The sequence below is a fragment of the Coregonus clupeaformis genome, chromosome 23 (assembly GCF_020615455.1).
Source record: "Coregonus clupeaformis isolate EN_2021a chromosome 23, ASM2061545v1, whole genome shotgun sequence".
Classification (NCBI taxonomy): Eukaryota; Metazoa; Chordata; class Actinopteri; order Salmoniformes; family Salmonidae; genus Coregonus; species Coregonus clupeaformis.
The window spans coordinates 20,203,405-20,224,195 of record NC_059214.1 but is presented as its reverse complement, the minus strand read 5'-3'; the positions used below and the strand labels follow the sequence as shown (position 1 = coordinate 20,224,195).

The 20,791-nt window shown below is 40.5% G+C and overlaps 1 protein-coding gene across 1 annotated transcript in view; it reads right to left on the bottom strand.

The window, feature by feature from the left end:
• Positions 1 to 8,348: 8,348 nt before the first annotated feature.
• The window catches only part of LOC121536814 (sodium channel protein type 2 subunit alpha), a 74,388-nt gene continuing 61,945 nt past the window's right edge, over positions 8,349 to 20,791 (bottom strand). The window contains exons 22-27 of the mRNA XM_041844385.2: positions 13,093 to 13,362; positions 12,861 to 12,914; positions 12,585 to 12,722; positions 12,328 to 12,432; positions 11,947 to 12,217; positions 8,349 to 11,853 (exon numbers count right to left, since the gene is read on the bottom strand). Of these exons, the coding sequence (XP_041700319.1) occupies positions 10,673 to 11,853; positions 11,947 to 12,217; positions 12,328 to 12,432; positions 12,585 to 12,722; positions 12,861 to 12,914; positions 13,093 to 13,362 (2,019 nt within the window). The 3' untranslated portion in view covers positions 8,349 to 10,672. The remainder of the gene's footprint in view (positions 11,854 to 11,946; positions 12,218 to 12,327; positions 12,433 to 12,584; positions 12,723 to 12,860; positions 12,915 to 13,092; positions 13,363 to 20,791) is intronic.

Genomic DNA, 20,791 nt, shown 5'->3' with positions numbered 1-20,791 from the left:
TTGACGCAACTTAACACAGGTCAAAAAGCATTAAACATTTATGGCAATTTAGCTAGCTAGCTTGCTGTTGCTAGCTAATTTGTCCTGGGATATAAACACTGGGTTGTTATTTTACCTGAAATGACAAGGTCCTCTATTCCGACAATTATTCCACAGATAAAACAGTAAAAGTTAGTTTTCTAGTAATCTCTCCTCCTTCAGGCTTCTTCTTCTTCTTTGGACTTTATATGGCGGTTGGCAACCAACTTTATGGTGCATTACCACAACCAAAACGACTGGAGCGTAGACCTCAGTTGATCTTTCAATCACCCACATGAGTAGATGCTCCTAAAAACCAATGAGGAGATGGGAGAGGCATGACTTGAAATGTGTTGAGCTACACAAATAGAACAGAGTTCTATATTAGCGCCTGGCCACGCAGACGCGTGCGAGCAGTGTGGGTGCAATGATTGAGTAACATGTATGTGTACATTTATTTTGACAGAGTTTATTGCCAAGATCAAAATCCAGACCATTCAGATGCCCCACATCCGTAATCCACCAAAGCACTTCACTGGAAATGCTGCTTCATACTCACCCACATCCCCAGAGGATTTCTATAGGGCTGAGTTCTTCAATGTGCTCGACACAGTTGACGTGCAGCAAACAGAGAGGTTCAAACAGGGTGGCCTGGAAACTCTGGCTAAGCTGGAGAAAGTTATTCTCTCTGCAGTGGTGGACCAGTATCCAGAGTTGAACAGGAGATCACTTAAGGTGCAGCTGGCCATGTTCAAGATTCAATACCAGTACAAAACAAGTACAGAAGCTGCATCTGTTCTCAGGAATCAGCTGCTTGAGGTCCACGGTCTCTTTGACCAGGTAGAAGCCCTCATTTGCATACTAATGGTTGTCCCTGCATCTTCTGCTGAAGCCGAGAGGAGTTTCAGCGGTCTAAGAAGGCTAGAGACCTGGCTCAGAAGCGGATTGGTGCAAAGCCGCTTGAACCATGTGGCAGTCTATCACATTCATCGAGACAGACTGGATGAAATAGACATGAAAAAAGTCTGCCAGCTGTTTCTCTCGTAAATGACCACAGGAAACATGTGTTTGGAGCTTTTGATTAGGTTTGGAAAGACAGAAGTAAGAAAAACACGTTTTTTTTCATTTGTATTATCTTTTACCAGATCTAATGTGTTATATTCTCCTACATTCATTTCACATTTCCACAAACTTCAAAGTGTTTCCTTTCAAATGGTATCAAGAATATGCATATCCTTGCTATCCTGAGCTACAGGTAGTTAGATTTGGGTATGTCATTTTAGGCGAAAATTGAAAAAAAGGGTCAGATCCTTAAGAGGTTAATGGAGGAAGGAAAATAGATATGGTGTGTTGGCTATGACTATGTGTGCTGATTTAGAAATGTTATATAAAGGATCTTAATAAAGACAATCAAAAGTTGTCTTTGTACTTAATTTTTTTAAGAGTTGTTAATTTGTTAGGCTATTGGTTAAAGGTGCAACACAATATTGATTATTGAATTACCTTTGATCTAGTTCAGTCTTATCAATCACTTAAAGATATTTAATGATGATCTCTTACCTAGCTTGATGACTGTGCATGAGAATTTCTGCTTACTTTTTGTTGTTCTAAAAAAAAAGACAGCTAGAAGGGCCATGAGTCATATTAAATTGTGTAGAAATGCAGAAAATGTGCTTTAGATGCCACAAAAATGCCCCAGACCCCCAGCCAGGTTATGTCCCCCCCACTTCTAAAACCATAGTTGCGCCCCTGACATTAAACAACAGAATGCCACCTGATAGAAATGCAAGCATCATTTTTGCTTTTATGACAAAGCTGGTCAGAGAAATACAACACAGCACAATCACTTGGATTGGGTGTGGTGCAATAATTTAAATGTGAAAAGGATTGATAGTACTAATCAGCCCAGTGCCATCTTCCTCCTCCTGTTCATTGTGCTCCAGACAGAGTAGCACAAAAGTTGCCCCAGGTAAAAGCCATGCAGTGTTTGGGCTATGATGAATTAAGTACCAAATATTTTACCCACTCAAGATGTTTATGCCCTCCAACAGCAGCCACTGCTGAACCACTCAGAAACAACATTACTTCATCTTGACAAACATCAGTTTGTGTATCCATTGTTAGTTTACACAAGACTACAATATCAGTTATATTTGTTTGTTTTGTTACCATAGACCCCCTCGATAACCCTTTCAGGCTCAGACGTTATAATTCTGTGTCAATTCATGACAATTTACTATGTAAGCCTGTGGAAGGCACTGAGTGCCAAAACGTTGGTTGTACATACATTATTGGGAGCATTTTTAGTGTCTTTCTTTATTTTTATACAGTTAACCTTCTGTTATTCAGCACCGTCCTCTACAAAAAATGTTGGGTGTGCGTCAGCTCATGGTTTTTACTAAATTCATGATGACCAAACATCTCTCAAATAATCCAATATGCAAAGTCTTTGATCACATACTGTACCATTAGGTGTTTGTAGTTAAGGCACATTTTGTGGAGAGAAGAGACATTTGTCTGCGACACTTCCTCACTGTAACCAAAAGAGAAAACGAGTGAGTTTTCTCCTATCAAACAAAGATAATTCACCGTAAAGTGCTCATTACAATTTGGCACATGATAAATCAACCCTTTAAGATCCTGTCTGGATCTGATTGCGGTTTTGGTGCAATAATGGGGGTCAAAGTCTTAAATTGGGTGACTGGAAAATCTTTATGTCTAATGCATTTGTAATTATGTGGTGAGTTACTTGAGACAGGTCCGGTCCAATTAGTGGTCCTCTCTTACCAAGAGAAAATTATATTGTTTAGGAGGATGAACACAATGCTTAAATGTGTGTCTACAATATCCTGCTACATTTCCTGTTCAAAACAGTAATACAATAAAACACACAATGCAGGAACTTCTCACAAATGATAGTGTGCTAATGTCAGTCTGTCTTTATGAGACATAATTGAAAAATGTAGCTACTGTGACAAGGATTTGGGCACACTGACGAATCCCCAGTAACTTGATCAGGATTCAGACACAGATTCAACCTTAAAATGGCACAGAGAGGAATACTTGTTGTAGCAACAGATCGTTCCCTTGTAGATTGAAGTCACTATGGTACACGTTATATAGTATAGCTGAACTGTTGAGCATCTATCGTCATTCAGTTGTAACACTGCAGGTAGCTTAGTGGTTAAGAGCGTTGTGCCAGTAACCGAAAGGTTGCTGGTTCTAATCCCCGAGCCGACTAGGTGAAAAATCTGTCGATGTGCCCTTGAGCAAGGCACTTAACCCTAATTGCTCCTGTAAGTCGCTCTGTATAAGAGCGTCTGCTAAATGACATAAAATAAAATATGTTGTAATGATAGTCACCAGACAATACCACCTGAAAACAGTCATGTTTTGTAAAATAGTGGCCAGTGTTAATGTTAATTGAAAACACAGACTGAGTCACATCTCTGGAATTGAGAGTGAATATTGCATCATAGAAATTAATGTTAATTTGTCCACATTTCCAACCATTCTAGAATGTAGATGATGCAGGTTTCACTCTGCCCTGTCATTAGCTAGTAGCTACAGTATATACACCCAGTAGGGCCATGCAAAGCAGTGACTAAGGCTGAGCTGAGTAGAAAACATGAGCTGGCATTGACTGTCTCTAGAGACAGAAGCTCAGCTGCCACTCCTAGTCCGGTTCCTGCATGGACCACCATTAATTCACCCAGAAGCCTCAAGTTAATTAACAGGACCAGGCAGCCCTGACCTCTCAGCATAGACGTCAGCTGCTACTGCATCTCTGATGAACTGTGTCAAACACACAGGCGTTGACATATAGCTCTGATTTAAGTAGAAGAGTTGGTATAGGCCTAAAACAATTCCCCCTGTCTTGAAACACGTGTGCATACCAATTCATATCCAGCATTGCACAAAGACAGGTACAAGGTATTGACACATCAGCAAATAGTTAAACATGAAAATGTATTGCAGGCAGCTGAATATTGTTGTGTTCATATTTTGTTTGGAATAGATTTGAAATGAAAAGGTATGTTGTAAAGCAGGGGTGTCAAACGTATGGCCCGCGGGCCGGATCAGGCCCGCAAACGGGTTTAATCCGGCCCGCGAGATGATTTTGAAAAAATAAAAAAATAAAACGTTTTTTTTTTTTTTTTTTAAATATAAAAATGCGCTGCAATTTTTCAATAAAATAAACTGCTGTTCCAATTGCGTCCACTGGATGGCGCAATAGCAATTGTGTTAAGCAAGCAAACTGTTTATACCGGGGCAGAGCAAGTAGGTCAAGCACGTGCAGCCAATGAGCTACTTTGTTTTGCCCGCGATATTTATTACGGCTTCTACTTTTAACATTATGTGCTTTGGCACCCTCATTGCCCCAATATGTCTCTGTCAAAAAAGAGAAAAGTGGACGCAGAGTGCAGAGTGTTCCAAGAAAAATTGTCATCCTATTTAATCACGGAATTGAATGGGAAAGCTGTATGTTTGGTGTGTTCAGAGCATGTTGCAGTGCTGAAAGAATATAACCTTCGTCGCCACTATGTGAGTCTTCATGCCGACAAATATGACAACTTTCAAGGACAGCGGAGATGAGAGAAGGTGAATGAACTGTTGGCGGGTCTGAAGAAACAGCAGTCTGTGTTTACTCACAGCCGAAACATCAGTGACGCTGCAGTGAAAGCTAGCTACCTCATTGCTAATGAAATCGCAGTGGCTTCAAAACCATTTAGTGAGGGTGAATTTGTAAAAACATGCATGATGAAGGCAGCGGAGATTGTGTGCCCTGAAAAGCGGCAGGCTTTTGCAAATATCAGCCTGACAAGAAACACAGTTGCAGACAGGATTTCCAATCTTTCAGTGGATTTGGACAGCCAGTTGAAGCAAAAAGTAAAGTCATTTATTGCGTTTTCGGTTGCAATTGATGAAAGCACGGACATTACAGATGTTGCAAAACTGGCCATTTTTTAATCCGCGGAGTTGATGACACATTGACCGTCACCGAGGAGTTCGTGGAGTTGGTGCCGATGACAGATACAACGACAGCAGCTGATATTTTTACCGCACTGGTCGGCGCGCTGGACAGGGTCGGAGTGGACTGGTCCCGCGCTGTCAGCCTGGCTACAGATGGTGCGCCCTCAATGATCAGGAAAAAAGCAGGCGTTGTGACAAAGTTCAGAGAGAAAGTGCAATCTGCAAATGGAGGACGTGATTTTTTGACTTTTCACTGTATTTTGCACCAGGAGGCTTTGTGTTGCAAGTCATTAAAGATGGATAACGTCATGAAGGTGGTCATCCAAACTGTTAATTTCATCCGATCCAGAAGCCTGAATCACCGTCAGTTTGACAGCCTTCTCAGAGAGAAAGACCACATCTATGGCCTGCCATACCACACTGAGGTAAGATGGTTAAGCCGAGGTGCTGTGCTGAGGCGTTTCTTTGATTTACGAGAAGAAATTGAACAGTTCATGGAAGAAAAGGGCAAACCAGTGTTAGAATTTCATTCCGCAGAATGGATGCCGGACCTTGCATTTATGGTGGATGTTACAGAGCACCTGAATAACTTGAACAAACAGCTGCAAGGGCGCAACAAAGTTGTCACGCAGTATTATGACAGCATACGTTCTTTCAAGTTGAAGCTGTCATTGTGGGAGACGCAACTTGCCGGTGGTGATGCAGCTCACTTCCCCTGTCTGAAAAATGTGTGCGCGACCCAACATGTGGCAGACATGAAGCGGTTCAAAGATAAAATAACTGGACTGTTACGGGAGTTTGAGCAACGCTTTCAGATTTATGTTTATATGTTTTTATGTTGATGTGCTATTGTTTTTAATTGATTTTATTTTATTTGTATATTTAACCTATTCTTGACTCTGTGGTTCTTGCACTTGTTTGGGGAACAGGATTTCATTATTTGTATCTACATTTCTGCCTGAGAAATGACACCCTGATATAGTTCTGTGATCTGTGATATACTTCTGTGAATCACTGAGGCATTGTGTGTTTGTGTGTTCTTTGTCCTCAGAACTTTCAAATAACTTGAGGTGTTTTATGATTAATAGTGATGTTGTGCTTTGGGACACTGTCCTCAGGCTCCAGCTTTATGTTTATATGTTTTTATGTTGATGTGCTATTGTTTTTAATTGATTTTATTTTATTTGTATATTTAACCTATTCTTGACTCTGTGGTTCTTGCACTTGTTTGGGGAACAGGATTTCATTATTTGTATCTACATTTCTGCCTGAGAAATGACACCCTGATATAGTTCTGTGATCTGTGATATACTTCTGTGAATCACTGAGGCATTGTGTGTTTGTGTGTTCTTTGTCCTCAGAACTTTCAAATAACTTGAGGTGTTTTATGATTAATAGTGATGTTGTGCTTTGGGACACTGTCCTCAGGCTCCAGCTTTATGTTTATATGTTTTTATGTTGATGTGCTATTGTTTTTAATTGATTTTATTTTATTTGTATATTTAACCTATTCTTGACTCTGTGGTTCTTGCACTTGTTTGGGGAACAGGATTTCATTATTTTTATCTACATTTCTGCCTGAGAAATGACACCCTGATATAGTTCTGTGATCTGTGAAACAGTTCTGTTAATCACTGAGGCATTGTGTGTTTGTGTGTTCTTTTTCTTTAGAATTTTCAAATAAACTTGACGTGTTTTATAATTAATAGTGATGTTGTGCTTGTACTATTTTGGACACACTGTCCTCAGGCTCCAGCTTTATGTTGTATGTTGATCGTATTAAAACAAAGAAAACAATCTGAAGTTGTTGTTTTTAAGTTATATATACCATGATTTTTCCGGTCCGGCCCACTTAGGAATAGATTTTCCTCCATGTGGCCCCTGAGCTAAAATGAGTTTGACACCCCTGTTGTAAAGCATATTAAGAGGCACATCAAAGTACTATCCTGTGTAAATACAGCAAAGTGGAATGTTAATACTTTTTTAAGGTAGCTGAAACACTGCAGATGGAAGATAACAACCAAAAACAAACACATTTCTCCTCCGAAATACAGAGGGGGGAAATATGCAGACCAGAGACAGTACAGAAAAATTATAAAATCATGAAATAAAGGTGACCTACGTATATTAATGTTTGTTCTTACTCTTATAGATAATTCAAAGCTTTGGGATTTAGGTTCAGCTCTCAATCGCCATACTAACATACTGTACAATACAGCAGTACCATTTTTTATGCATACTGTAATACTGTACACACATTTAACTTTCTTGGGTTATTCATGTCAGGTGTAGAGTCAGTAATCATGTGCCTTTGGTGACGTTCATGGGAAGAGGTAACAGCCCATGGTGCAGCAACACTCACAACAATGCATGCAGATGGAGGATGATTGTGAGAGATGGTTGCTGTTTGTTGTAGTTCTCGTTCCATATAAAAAATAGATGGCTGGATTGGTACTGTGCAACTGTCTATAGTCCACATACTGTTATTTATTCCAATGCACATGTTATGTCCAGTGAAATCAAGCCATGATTAAAGTTGCACTCCAGTCTCCTTTTCACTTCATTTATCACCTGACTTACTTAACAAAAGGCACATCTCAATAGGTGGTCCAGGTAAGTCATGACATGGCACAAGTGGGGGGGCTTTCCTCTTTTGTTCTCTATTGCTCCTCTGTTGTTCCCACAAGCAAGGGGGGAGGTCGATGACATCACATCAGACCAACTCCTCCAATGGCCTACTTCATGAAGTTTGCAGTTATGTCTAAGAAACACTATTTTGCTCAAAACATATTTTTTTACGCTTAAGTGTGTGTACATTACTGTACTTACACTTGGGGTATTCTTTCTCAACAGGAAAAATAGCTGGAGTGCGTCTTTAATATATTCTGAAGTATTTAGTGGTGTGAAATGCAGTGTAATGATCTGGATTTACAGTATACAGTACATATCTCCAAACAAATGCTTATAAATCATGTTAGACTTCTGTTCAGCAACATGTGAGGCTATACTTCTGGAACTCCATGGGCCACTACATTGTAACATTATTGTTTTATAGTGTTTTATGTATTAAATTAATAACCCACATTTATCCCATTAAAACATTTTATAATTGGGGCCACAGGTTTTTACTGGTCAGGTCACATGATCAAGAAAAAAGTGTTTCCTGAGCATGTTACCTGACACAGAAAAAACTCCAGGACCTTAGAAGAATCCATTTAACTCACTGGCCACTGCTTTGCAAACATTGGTTAAGCATGCAAAACCACAACAGTAACTTGGATAACAATGTATTTATAGAGTATGTTGATGTCCTATATGGATTGCAAAGTCATAAATGAATAGTCATAAATACGTGCGATGGAATAAATGACCTGAGGTACATGTTTTCTTTATTCTTTTGGCTTTTCAATGAGATGGGTTATAGCAACATCTTGCATTCAGTTTACTCATACACTGCAAGCAAAATGCATATAAAAGATGGGATCTATTAAATGTTATGTAATCAAAACATTCATTGTGTATGTATGTATAGTATATACATATTAGTGTTTTTATTACATGCAACATATAGTCATATAAATGTATACTTTATAACATTTTAATTACAGATACCTGTGACACTTTATACAAAGGGAACAGCTGACAAAAGTAACATCCTGAAGAATTGGATAACTATAAAAATGTAAACAAATCTAGGAAACAATCGAAGACTTGGGCTGTCACACTAGCCTTAAGACAATCATATTCAGAATTCTCTGAACCATATTAGATATTTATTATAATAAAGCATGTGAGGTAAACTGTGACCACAGTTTACAAATGACACAAAATAAAAGATGCAAGAATCAAAAGTCCACTTCCCCTTCACTAGCTCACATGAGGAGTTTCCGAATGAAAAAGTGCAGTTAAGCTTAAATAACTAAAGTGGCTATAGTGCAGACAGTGCGGCCATTTTGTATAGCAAACCATTTACAAAAGGGTTGTACAGTACAAAGAAAAATGATTATATTACAATATTTACATAGACATTGAGTGCAATCTAACCATAAAATCTTCCCACAGCCTCAACTGAATGCTTCACACTCTGGTCTGTCTGCCATATAGAGCAGAGAATGCAGAATATCATAGATATATGTATTACATAACATTAACAACTTCATATATTCCATTATATATGAAATATCACATAATATATCAAATATATTTGTATATTTTATATATTATAGAATATGTACATACAGATACATCAACAACAATGGAACATTATTTGGGAAGTGAGTAGGAAAGGTGCACTCAAAGCAATTTAGATTTGGTAAATGACAAGGAAGTTTTATCGCACTGACTAATGATGTTGCAGTACCAAAACGGCAGAGTACACAAGATAAATGCTGTTAGAATGCCTGTTAAGTGAGCATATATGACACAGAATACAGTGTTTCACCTGTCAGAGTAGGCTTGGAGATTATTTAAGGTGATTTACACCTGATGGTCACAACCATACTGTGCAGAAGACATTGGCTCGTTTTAACATTCACCACTGTGAAGAGAATAGACAGTCTTTGATGCCATTGAGGTACAAGCTGGACAGAGGAGCTGGACTACGAATACTATGTGTATCAACACTGTGAACCAGCACTAAAGATGAATGTATTCTGTATTTTACTGTAGTTTCTGATGAATGAAAGCAGGAAAACTATGTCATTGTAGCCCATGTTATTGTTCTGAAACTGATTATAGACAACAGTTGTTGGTAATGGTATTTGGACTGTATGCTCAGGATAAATGCTCTCTGTTGATTTGTAATAGTGTGAGTAAACATTTAATAACGTTACAGATTCATAAAAGTATGAGCACCTCAGACATCAAGGAGAAATCAAGCTCATTTTGGTGATGGTGCGTAATGCGACACTGTAATCATGGGTAAGCATTCAAGCAAGTCTACATTTCGATTGAACTGCAGCAATCTCCCTAACTGCACTGCAGCAATAATGGTTGTCATGAGTAGTCAAGTCTTATGGTAGAAATAAAGCATGTACCTTTATTAAAAAATGTTTTATGAGTGTGCGGGCACTATTTCTTTTATACCAACTTTCTTCGGTCCTGCACCCCATAAGGATGTGTGTTTGATCACACTTGACTAGTCAAGTTGTATGAATATTTAAAGTGAACAAGACTACCTTTAAAGCAATACATGAAACCCCTATTTTTACAGAAAAAAAATATGTTTACAAAAATAGTCACACAATCAACCTATGAGTTTTAAAAACAAGATTCTGTAAGAAAAAAAAGTTAGTAAATAAAAATAAGTTAGTTATAATGCAAGACACTGGATGCAGCCCTGGAAGTACTAGCTGCAAGATAAGTTACTGTATAACTAAATGTTTCTGATTGTAACATCACATATCAAAATGTTTTACCTGTCCCTATAAAGCGGGCAAACATTTGTTTTTGTCCCCACAGAAATTATCATCCGAACAACTGGTCTCCCTACAGCCTAAGAATGTGAATCACTACCTAATTTTAGGCACCAACCTTACATTTAGACTCAAGTAAGCATAGTCAGTTTGGCATAGATATCCACACCAATGAAGGGGTTAACTTGACACATTGGTCACCTTCAAAGGCTGTAAACAATTTGTCGCAGAATGAAACATCTACGTTACATCTTCCCAACATCCATTTACTTTTTTTTCTCCTTCACCTCCTTCTTTCTCTTGTCTTTTTCATATTTGTTTTTTTCTGGTTTTGTAACACTGTCATATGATGGGGGAGAGGCTGTGGAAGGAGTCATGTCAGTTCTGTCTGAAGTAGAGATCTCGTTAAATTTGTCTATGACGAGAACCTCTTTATCAAGGAGCATGCCTCCACTTTGCATCTTCTCCTTGTACATGGCAGATGCCCGCTTAACAATACGCCTGAGAAGATACCGTCTGAAAGCTCTCTGGATGACCAGGGCAGACATGTCCTCTAGCTTGCGGCGCAGTGTGGTGGTGATTGGTTCGTAGGACACCTTGGAGGGGTTGGAGGCCATAAAGCGTTCCTCCATTTGACCCCGGAGGATGTCCAAGCCTTCGCCCTCGCCCAGGACACGTTTGGTGAAGGCAAACAGGATGTCCAGGCAGTGGATACGCTCCCCACTCACCATGGGTAAATCCATGGAGATCAACTGGATCTTGTTGGGCTTAGAGATGCGTAGCGGGGGGTCTAGGGCATCAGCAAAGTCCGACAGCTTGTCATACTCCATGAACTGGGTGGCCCGTGCATCAAACTTCTCCCAGACCTCGTAGAACATCTCAAAGTCATCCTCGCTCAGGGGCTCAGCGCTCTCCTCAGTGGCCACACTGAAGTTCTCTAGGATGACAGCAATGTACATGTTGACCACAATGAGGAAACAGATGATGATGTAGCTCACAAAGAAGATAATGGCCACAGGGGGGTTCCCACAGTCTCCCCCCTTGTACTTGCTTCCTGGGTGCTCTTTCTGGCTGTCGCAGTCTGGATCTCCCTTGTTGAGGATGGGGGCCAGCAGGAGGTCCCAGCCCCCTGATGTGGTGATCTGGAACAGGCAGATCATGCTGTTGCCGAACGTCTCAAAGTTGAACATGTCGTCAATCCCAGACTCCTTCTTGACGTATGCAAAGTTTGACATGCCAAAGATGGCATAGATAAACATCACTAAGAAGAGCAGAAGACCAATGTTGAACAATGCAGGAAGAGACATCATCAACGCAAACAAGAGTGTACGGATTCCCTTGGCACTCTTGATGAGGCGAAGGATACGGCCAATTCGGGCCAGTCGAATGACTCGGAATAAGGTTGGTGAAACAATGTACTTCCCTATCAGTTCCGAGAGAAACATACCTGAAAGGACAGAGAAGAATTACACATAATAATCTCCAAAGCATAATGTCACATTGCAGTATTACAATTATGAAAATAGGTGAAAAATCGTACCAATTATCGACAGGATAACAACGATAAAGTCAAATACATTCCAACCAATGGTAAAGTAGTATTGTCGGAGTGAGATCATCTTCAGAATACATTCTCCAGTGAACATGACAATAAACACCAGGTTGATCTTGTAGAGAATGTTAGCCATGTCTTTTGTCTGGTCATCCGTCTCCACCATCATGGTGACCATATTAAGGCATATAAGAATCATGATGACAATGTCGAAGGCTTGCTTTGTAATGAAATCAAAGACATATCCTTGAAACTTGTTCTGGAGGAAACATAAGAAAGAAGCATTTTGAGACAATAAGATGTAGAAATAGAGGTTCATGAATTGAGGAGTTATTTGTTGAGAAACAGAGTGGTACAGTATGACCTTACCGCTGGCCTAGGGATAGGCTTTTGGGGTTTCTTTGAGCCAAGCTTCTTCATAGCATTGTAGTATTTCTTCTGTTCCTCTGTCATGAAGATGTCTTGACCTCCAAAGTAAAGAGGCAAGACAAGCCTAGTTAAATTCCTGCAGCTCTTACACATATTTAGTTGGCCATTATTGGAGGGAAAGATCCTCATTACGTTAAATCAGAGAAAATTGATGCATGCAAAATTGATGCATGATTACCACAACATGAAATACTTATCTTTTTCTTTTGCTGATTGAAGTTGTCTATAATGACACCAATGAAGAGGTTGAGTGTAAAGAAGGATCCAAATATGATGAATACCACAAAGTACAGATACATGTACAGATTCACTTCATAGTCGGGTTGATCATCCATCTGTAATAGAATAGCATAGTATTACCATACATTAACATCATAAAACCAAAACATTATCATATATAAATAGACAATGTGCCAACACAATCAACCATTAGTCTAAAATACCTTGTGAAAGGTATTACTGAAAATACTTACATTGCGAGAGTCCACAGCTGCATACATGATGTCCATCCAGCCTTTGAATGTAGCCTTAGAGAGAAAGTAAGGAACATTTTACTACCTAATAGTTAAGATACTAGTTCAGAAGGACATCGCCCTCACACAATTCGTCTGCCCACACGGAATTGATACAAAACTTTTGACATGTGTCCACTCTCTTTAGAAAATGTCAATAAAATATTTCTGGTGAATGGAGAGAGCCGCTCACCACTTGTAACAGTGCCAGATAGCCTGCTCCCACGTTATCAAAGTTGATCTTGACATTTTTCCAGTGGGCACCTTTCAAAGCCAAACATTCTGTCATGTTAGCCACATCTCTGACTTCGAAGCGCTCACTCGTGGTCATGTTGATACAATGGTAGTATTTTCCTGCAAACAGGTTGACGCCCATGATGCTGAAGATGAGCCAGAAGATGAGGCACACCAGCAGCACATTGAAGATGGAGGGGATGGCTCCGAGCAGAGCGTTGACGACCACCTGCAAGGATTCACACAGACAGCCTCAGTCTCAGATATAGGACCATAGGCAATATTGCATTGGATAATGATGATCATTTTCAGCACTGACAATATATACAGATGTAGGATCTTAATTTGATCACCCTGTTGCAGGAGAACTTTCCTGCATCGCAGGAAATGTACAATTTGTAGTATATTTAAGGTTTAAAAAGGCTTCTGAAGTTTGTAATTTCCACTTTGAAATTTCAGACCTGATTTTCCCTTCAAAAGTGTCCATTCATTATAATCAGAATAATAATTCCCATTTCCTGTTGATGCATGATTATTTTCCAGCCGTAGCAAACTGGCTCAAATTAAGATCCTACATCTGTACTGTAGGCTACATGTTGACTTTGATTGGTGATGGTGAAAATCGAAAAACACAAGAGTAAAGTGTTTAAATGCCAGTGTAAAGCTCAACACAAGTATCACTAACACCACAGCTTATTAACGACAATGACAACAACAAGGAAATAAGTAAAGGAAAGGACAAGGGGGGAAATGTATTTGTAAAGGAGAGACTGTGATGCTATGTTTACTTGTTATAGTGAATTACAATTAGGCTACAGTGTGAAAAAACGAAACAGAAAAAACCTTGTAGATGCAGGATGAAGTCACATAATTTGTTTACTGTAAATGAAAAGCACAAACACATAAATTAAGAAAGTGTTCACGTTAAAGGCAGTACCCAGCAGCAAGCAACATCCAAACACAGTACAGTTTCAGAGAGCATAACCACGTGAGGAGAGACCTTCGTCACAGCACTGGCATCTGATCGATAAGAGCTACATTGGTTATACCAGTCGACACCCATCCCCCACAAATTACATAAGCACCCAAAACCCTGGCTAGAGCATGTTGCTGTGAGAGTACCGTAAAAGTTATGATGGTTAAGTGCAGTAGCCTCCAAGACTTAAGATGGTTTACATGTAGTTTAATTAACTGAAGTCAAGTTAATGCAATTTCCACATCTCTTATTGATTCGTGTATATGACCTGCCGGTGGGACTGACGGAAACTCTTGTGTTATAACATCCTGAAAACAGGTGGAAAAGGAGGAATAGAAGAGGAAAGGTATCTCTAAATATACACTGAACAAAAATATAAACGCAACATGTAAAGTGTTCGTCCCATGTTTCATGAGCTGAAATAAAAGATCCCAGAAATGTTCCATATGCACAAAAAGCTTATTTCTCACACATTTGTTTACATTCCTGTTAGTGAGCATTTCTCCTTTGTCAAGATAATCCATCCACCTGACAGGTGTGGCATATCAAGAAGCTGATTAAACAGCATGATCATTATACAGGTGCACCTTGTGCTGGGGACAATAAAAGGCCACCCTAAAATGTGCAGATTTGTCACACACACAATGCCACAGATGTCTTAAGTTTTGAGGGAGTGTGGAATTGGCATGCTGACTGCAGGAATGTCCACCAGAGCTTTTGCCAGATAATTTAATGTTCATTTCTCTACCATAAACTGCCTCCAACGTCGTTTTAAAGAATTTGGCAGTATGTCCAACCGGCCTCACAACAGCAGATCATGTGTAACCACGCTGGCCCAAGACCTCCACATCCGGTTTCTTCACCGGCTCGATCGTCTGAGACCAGCCACCCGGACAGCCTGATGAAACTGTGGGTTTGCACAACCGAAGGATTTTTGCACAAACTGTCAGAAACCGTCTCAGGGAAGCTCATCTGCATGCTCGTCGTCCTCACCAGGGTCTTGACCTGACTGCAGTTCGGCATTGTAACCGACTTCAGTGGGCAAATGCTCACCTTCAATGGCCACTGACACGTTGGAGAAGTGTTTTCTTCACGGATGGCAGACAGTGTGTATAGCGTTGCATGGGCGAGCAGTTTGCTGACATTGTGAACAGAGTTCCCCTTGGTGGCGGTGGGGTTATGGTATGGGCAGGCATAAGCTACTGACAACGAACACAATTGCATTTTTCCGGGAAGCTGAAAATGTCCCAGTTCTTCCATGACCTGCATACTCACCAGACATGTCACACATTGAGCACGTTTGGGATGCTCTGGATTGACGTGTACGACGGCGTGTTCCAGTTCCCACCAATATCGAACAACTTCGTACAGTCATTAAAGAGGAGTGGGACAACATTCCACAGACCACAATCAACAGCCTGATCAATACTATGCGAAGGAGATGTGTCGCGCTGCATGAGGCAAATGGTGGTCACACTAGATACTGACTGGTTTTCTGATCCACGTCCCTATATATATATATATAAAAAATGTTATCTGTGACCAACAGATGCATACTGTATCTGTATTTCCAGTCATGTGAAATCCATAGTTTAGGGCCTAATGAATGTATTTCAATAGTCTGACTTCCTTATATAAACTGTAACTCAGTAAAATCTTTGACAATTTTGCATGTTGTGTTTATATTTTTGTTCAGCAATTATGTTACTGTGGGCCTTAGTTTGACTACAGAGCTTTGTATCCGCGCAGGGAGCTTATGTGACGTTGATAAGAGGCTGTGATCAGAAACATGTAGAGTATTTAGAGAGTTGTGCCAATGTGGGCCAATGCTACAAAAAGTCAATTCTGACAAAAGCTGTATCCCATCTAGCCAAAACCTGTTAGTTACCCATTAATGTTTCATGGGGATATTTAAACAATGCTATATAACTGAATGTCTAGAATTAGAAGAAAAAAATCTAAATTCTAAAAGTTGGCTCTTTAAATATGTGATGATATGCACTATGAGGCAACAGCACTGTAAAAATAATCTAGTTGTTTCAACTACAGTGCCTTGCAAAAGTATTCAGCCCCCTTGGCGTTTTTCCTATTTTGTTGCATTACAGCCTGTAATTTAACCCTCCCGTTGTCCTAGGGTCAAAATGACCCGCCACTGTGTTGAACCAACTTTATTTAATTTGTATATTTGTGGGATCATTTGTGAGAAGGAGGCAGTGAGACTTTAAAGAAAGTATCACTGCCTCCTTCTCACAAATTATCCAAAAAATATAAAAATTAAATAAAGTTGGTTCAACACAGTGGCGGGTCATTTTGACCCTAGGACAACGGGAGGGTTAAATTGATTTTTATTTGGATTTCATGTAATGGACATACACAAAATAGTCCAAATTGGTGAAGTGAAATGCAAAAAATAACTTGTTTCAAAACATTCTAAAAAATAAATAACGGAAAAGAGGTGCGTGCATATGTATTTACCCCCTTTGCTATGAAGCCCCTAAATAAGATTGGGAGCAACCAATTACCTTCAGAAGTCACATAATTCGTTAAATAAAGTCCACCTGTGTGCAATCTAAGTGTCACATGATCTCAGTATATATACACCTGTTCTGAAAGGCCTCAGAGTCTGCAACACCACTAAGCAAGTGGCAACACCAAGCAAGTGGCACCATGAAGACCAATGAGCTCTCCAAACAGGTCAGGGACAACGTTGTGGAGAAGTACAGATCAGGGTTGGGTTATAAAAGAATATCCGAAACTTTGTACATCCCACGAAGCACCATTAAATCCATTATTAACAAATGGAAAGAATATGGCACCACAACAAACCTGCCAAGAGAGGGCCGCCCACCAAAACTCACGGACCAGGCAAGGAGGGCATTAATCAGAGAGGCAACAAAGAGACCAAAGCTAACCTTGAAGGAGCTGCAAAGCTCCACAGCGGAGATTGGAGTACACTCAACAGAGCTGGGCTTTATGGAAGAGTGGCCAAAAAAAAGCCATTGCTTAAAGAAAAAAATAAGCAAACACGTTTTGTGTTCACCAAAAGACATATGGGAGACTCCCCAAACATATGGAATAAGGTATTCTGGTCAGATGAGAATAAAATTGAGCTTTTTGGCCATCAAGGAAAACGTTATGTCTGGTGCAAACCCAACACCTCTCATCACCCGAGAACACCATCCCCACAGTGAAGCATGGTGGCGGCAGCATCATGCCGTGGGGATGTTTTTCATCAGGGACTGGGAAACTGGTCAGAATTGAAGGAATGATGGATGGCGCTAAATACAGGGACATTTTTGAGGGAAACCTGTTTCAGTCTTCCAGAGATTTGAGACTGGGACGGAGGTTCACCTTCTAGCAGGACAATGACACTTAGCATACTGCTAAAGCAACACTTGAGTGGTTTAAGTGGAAACATTTAAATATCTTGGAATGGCCTAGTCAAAGCCCAGACCTCAATCCAATTGAGAATCTGTGGTATGACTTAAGGATTGCTGTACACCAGCGGAACCTGTCAGGGGTGCTGAAGGTGGGTGTGGTGCAGGAATCAAGCGCAGGACGCAGAAGCTAAGTCCAAAAGACTTTAGTGAATTATTCACGTAGTACACGAGAACAATAAGCCCGGAGGCGAAATAAAGGCGCACACAGGCGTCAAACAAAAGGCGCACTAACATGTGCGAAAACCTCTCCAAACAACGGAGGGAAGATACGTAGCTCAGAACATCAAACAGAGGAGCAATCACACACAACACCATACACACACAACGAGAACTAAATAGGACACTAATGAGGACTAACTAGACACAGGTGTACAACATCAAGACAAAACCAAACGAACATGAAACATAGATCGGTGGCAGCTAGTACTCCGGGGACGACGACCGCCGAAACCTGCCCGAACAAGGAGGAGGAGCAGCCTCGGCCGAAACCGTGACAGAACCCATCCAACTTGAAGGAGCTGGAGCAGTTTTGCCTTGAAGAATGGGCAAAAATCCCAGTGGCTAGATGTGCCAAACTTATAGAGACATAGCCCAAGAGACTTGCAGCTGTAATTGCTGCAAAAGGTGGCTCTACAAAGTATTGACTTTGGGGGGGTGAATAGTTATGCACGCTCAAGTTCTGTTTTTTTTGTCTTATTTCTTGTTTGTTTCACAAAAAATCTTCAAAGTGGTAGGCATGTTGTGTAAATCAAATGATACAACCCCCCCCAAAATCAATTTTAATTCCAGGTTGTAAGGCAACAAAAGAGGAAAAATGCCAAGGGGGGGTGAATACTTTTGCAAGCCACTGTAATTATTATTAAGTAACTGGTTCTACAGCCTTTTTTTGGTCAAAGTGTTACCTGAATTTAACATTTTTAGTTGGCCCAAACTTAGCTCCAACATGAGAAAATGTGTTTGATCAATTTGTCTCATATGTTAATTCAAACAGAAATTATTATTTTACCACACAAAAAAAATGCTGTGGAACTAGTCACACTAGTTACACACACACACACACACACACACACACACACACACGCACACACGCACACACGCACACACGCACACACGCACACACACACACACACACACACACACACACACACACACACACACACACACACACACTGCCCACTTGGCCAGATCTTCAGACAGCACAGTGTCCAATTCCACTGCTACGCAGACGACACACAAATGTTCATTAAAACCAAGCCTGACACAACATCTGCTCTGTCAACCTTGTCCAACTGTCTGGAAGAGGTTAAGTCTTGAATGCAGAACAACTTCCTCCAACTCAACAGCAGCAAGATAAAGGCAATGCTGATAGGCCAGCAGATCCACCGCAAATCACCAACTCATGCAGCATCTGCTCTGCCATAGATGGCCACATCATCCCCCATCTCCTCAGTCATCACCAACCTGTGTGTGAAATTCTACCCTGCACTCTCCTTCAATGCAAACATTAGTCACGTCTGTAAATCATCATTCTTTCACCTGAAGAACATCTCCCGCCTAAGACCCTCTCTCAACACTTCTGATACAGAAAAGCTTACCATGCATTCGTTTTCTCCAGAATTGATTATGGGAATGTAGTACTTGCCTCCAAACTCGATTAATAAATTACAGCTAATTCAAAACAGTGCTGCAAAGGATTACGACACTTCACAAAATAGATGGCATCATGAGGAAGGAAAATTATGTGAATATAATGTGGTCCTCTGTAGCTCAATTGGTAGAGCATGGCGCTTGTAATGCCAGGGTAGTGGGTTTGATCCCCGGGACCACCCATACGTAAAAATTTATGCACACATGACTGTAAGTCGCTTTGGATAAAAGCGTCTGCTAAATGGCATATTATTATTTTATATTATTGAAGCAACATCTCAAGACATCAGTCAGGAAGTTAAAGCTTGGTCGCAAATGGGTCTTCCAAATGGACAATGACCCAAGCATACTTCCAGTGCGATAAAAACAACACCAACACAGAGTTACACATGGAATAAACAAAAAGTACAGTCAATAACACAATAGAAAATCTATATACAGTTTGTGCAAATGTAGTAAGTTATGGAGGTAAGGCAATAAATAGGCCATAGTGCAAAATAATTAAAATGTAGTATTAACACTGGTGTGATAGATGTGATAGTGTAGAAGATGATGTGCAAATAGAGATACTGGGGTGCAAATGAGCAAAATAAATAACAATATGGGGATGAGGTAGTTGGGTGGGCTAATTACAGATGGGCTGTGTACAGGTGCAGTGATCGGTAAGTTGCTCTGACAACTGATGCTTAAAGTTAGTGAGGGAGATAAGTGTCTCCAGCTTCAGAGATTTTTGCAGTTCGTTCCAGTCATTTGCAGCAGAGAACTGGAAGGAATGGCGGCCAAAGGAGGTGTTGGCTTTGGGGATGACCAGTGAGATATACCTGCTGGAACGCATACTACGGGTGGGTGTTGCTATGGTGACCAATGAGCTAAGATAAGGCGGGGATTTGCCTAGAAGTGATTTAGAGATGACCTGGAGCCAGTGGGTTTGGCGACGAATATGCACTGAGGGCCAGCCAACGAGAGCGTACAGGTCACAATGGTGGGTAGTATATGGGGCTTTGGTGACAAAACAGATGGCACTGTGATAGACTACATCCAATTTGCTGAGTAGAGTGTTGGAAGCTATTTTGTAAATGACATCGCAGAAGTCAAGGATCTGTAGGATAGTCAGTTTTACGAGGGCATGTTTAGCAGCATGAGTGAAGGAGGCTTTGTTGCGAAATAGGAAGCCGATTCTAGATTAAACTTTGGATTGGAGATGCTTAATGTGAGTCTGCAAGGAGAGTTTACGGTCTAACCAGACACCTAGGTATTTGTAGTTGTCCACATATTCTAATTCAGACCCGCCGAGAGTAGTGATTCTAGTCGGGCGGGCGGGTGCAAGTAGCGTTCGATTGAAGAGCATGCATTTAGTTTTACTAGTGTTTAAGAGCAGTTGGAGGCCACGGAAGGAGTTTTGTATGGCATTGAAGCTTGTTTGGAGGTTTCTTAACACAGTGTCCAATGAAGGGCCAAATGTATACAAAATGGTGTCGTCTGCATAGAGGTGGATCAGAGAGTCACCAGCAGCAAGAGCGACATCATTGATATACACAGAGAATAGAGTCAGCCCGAGAATTGAACCCTGTGGCACCCCCATTGAGACTGCCAGA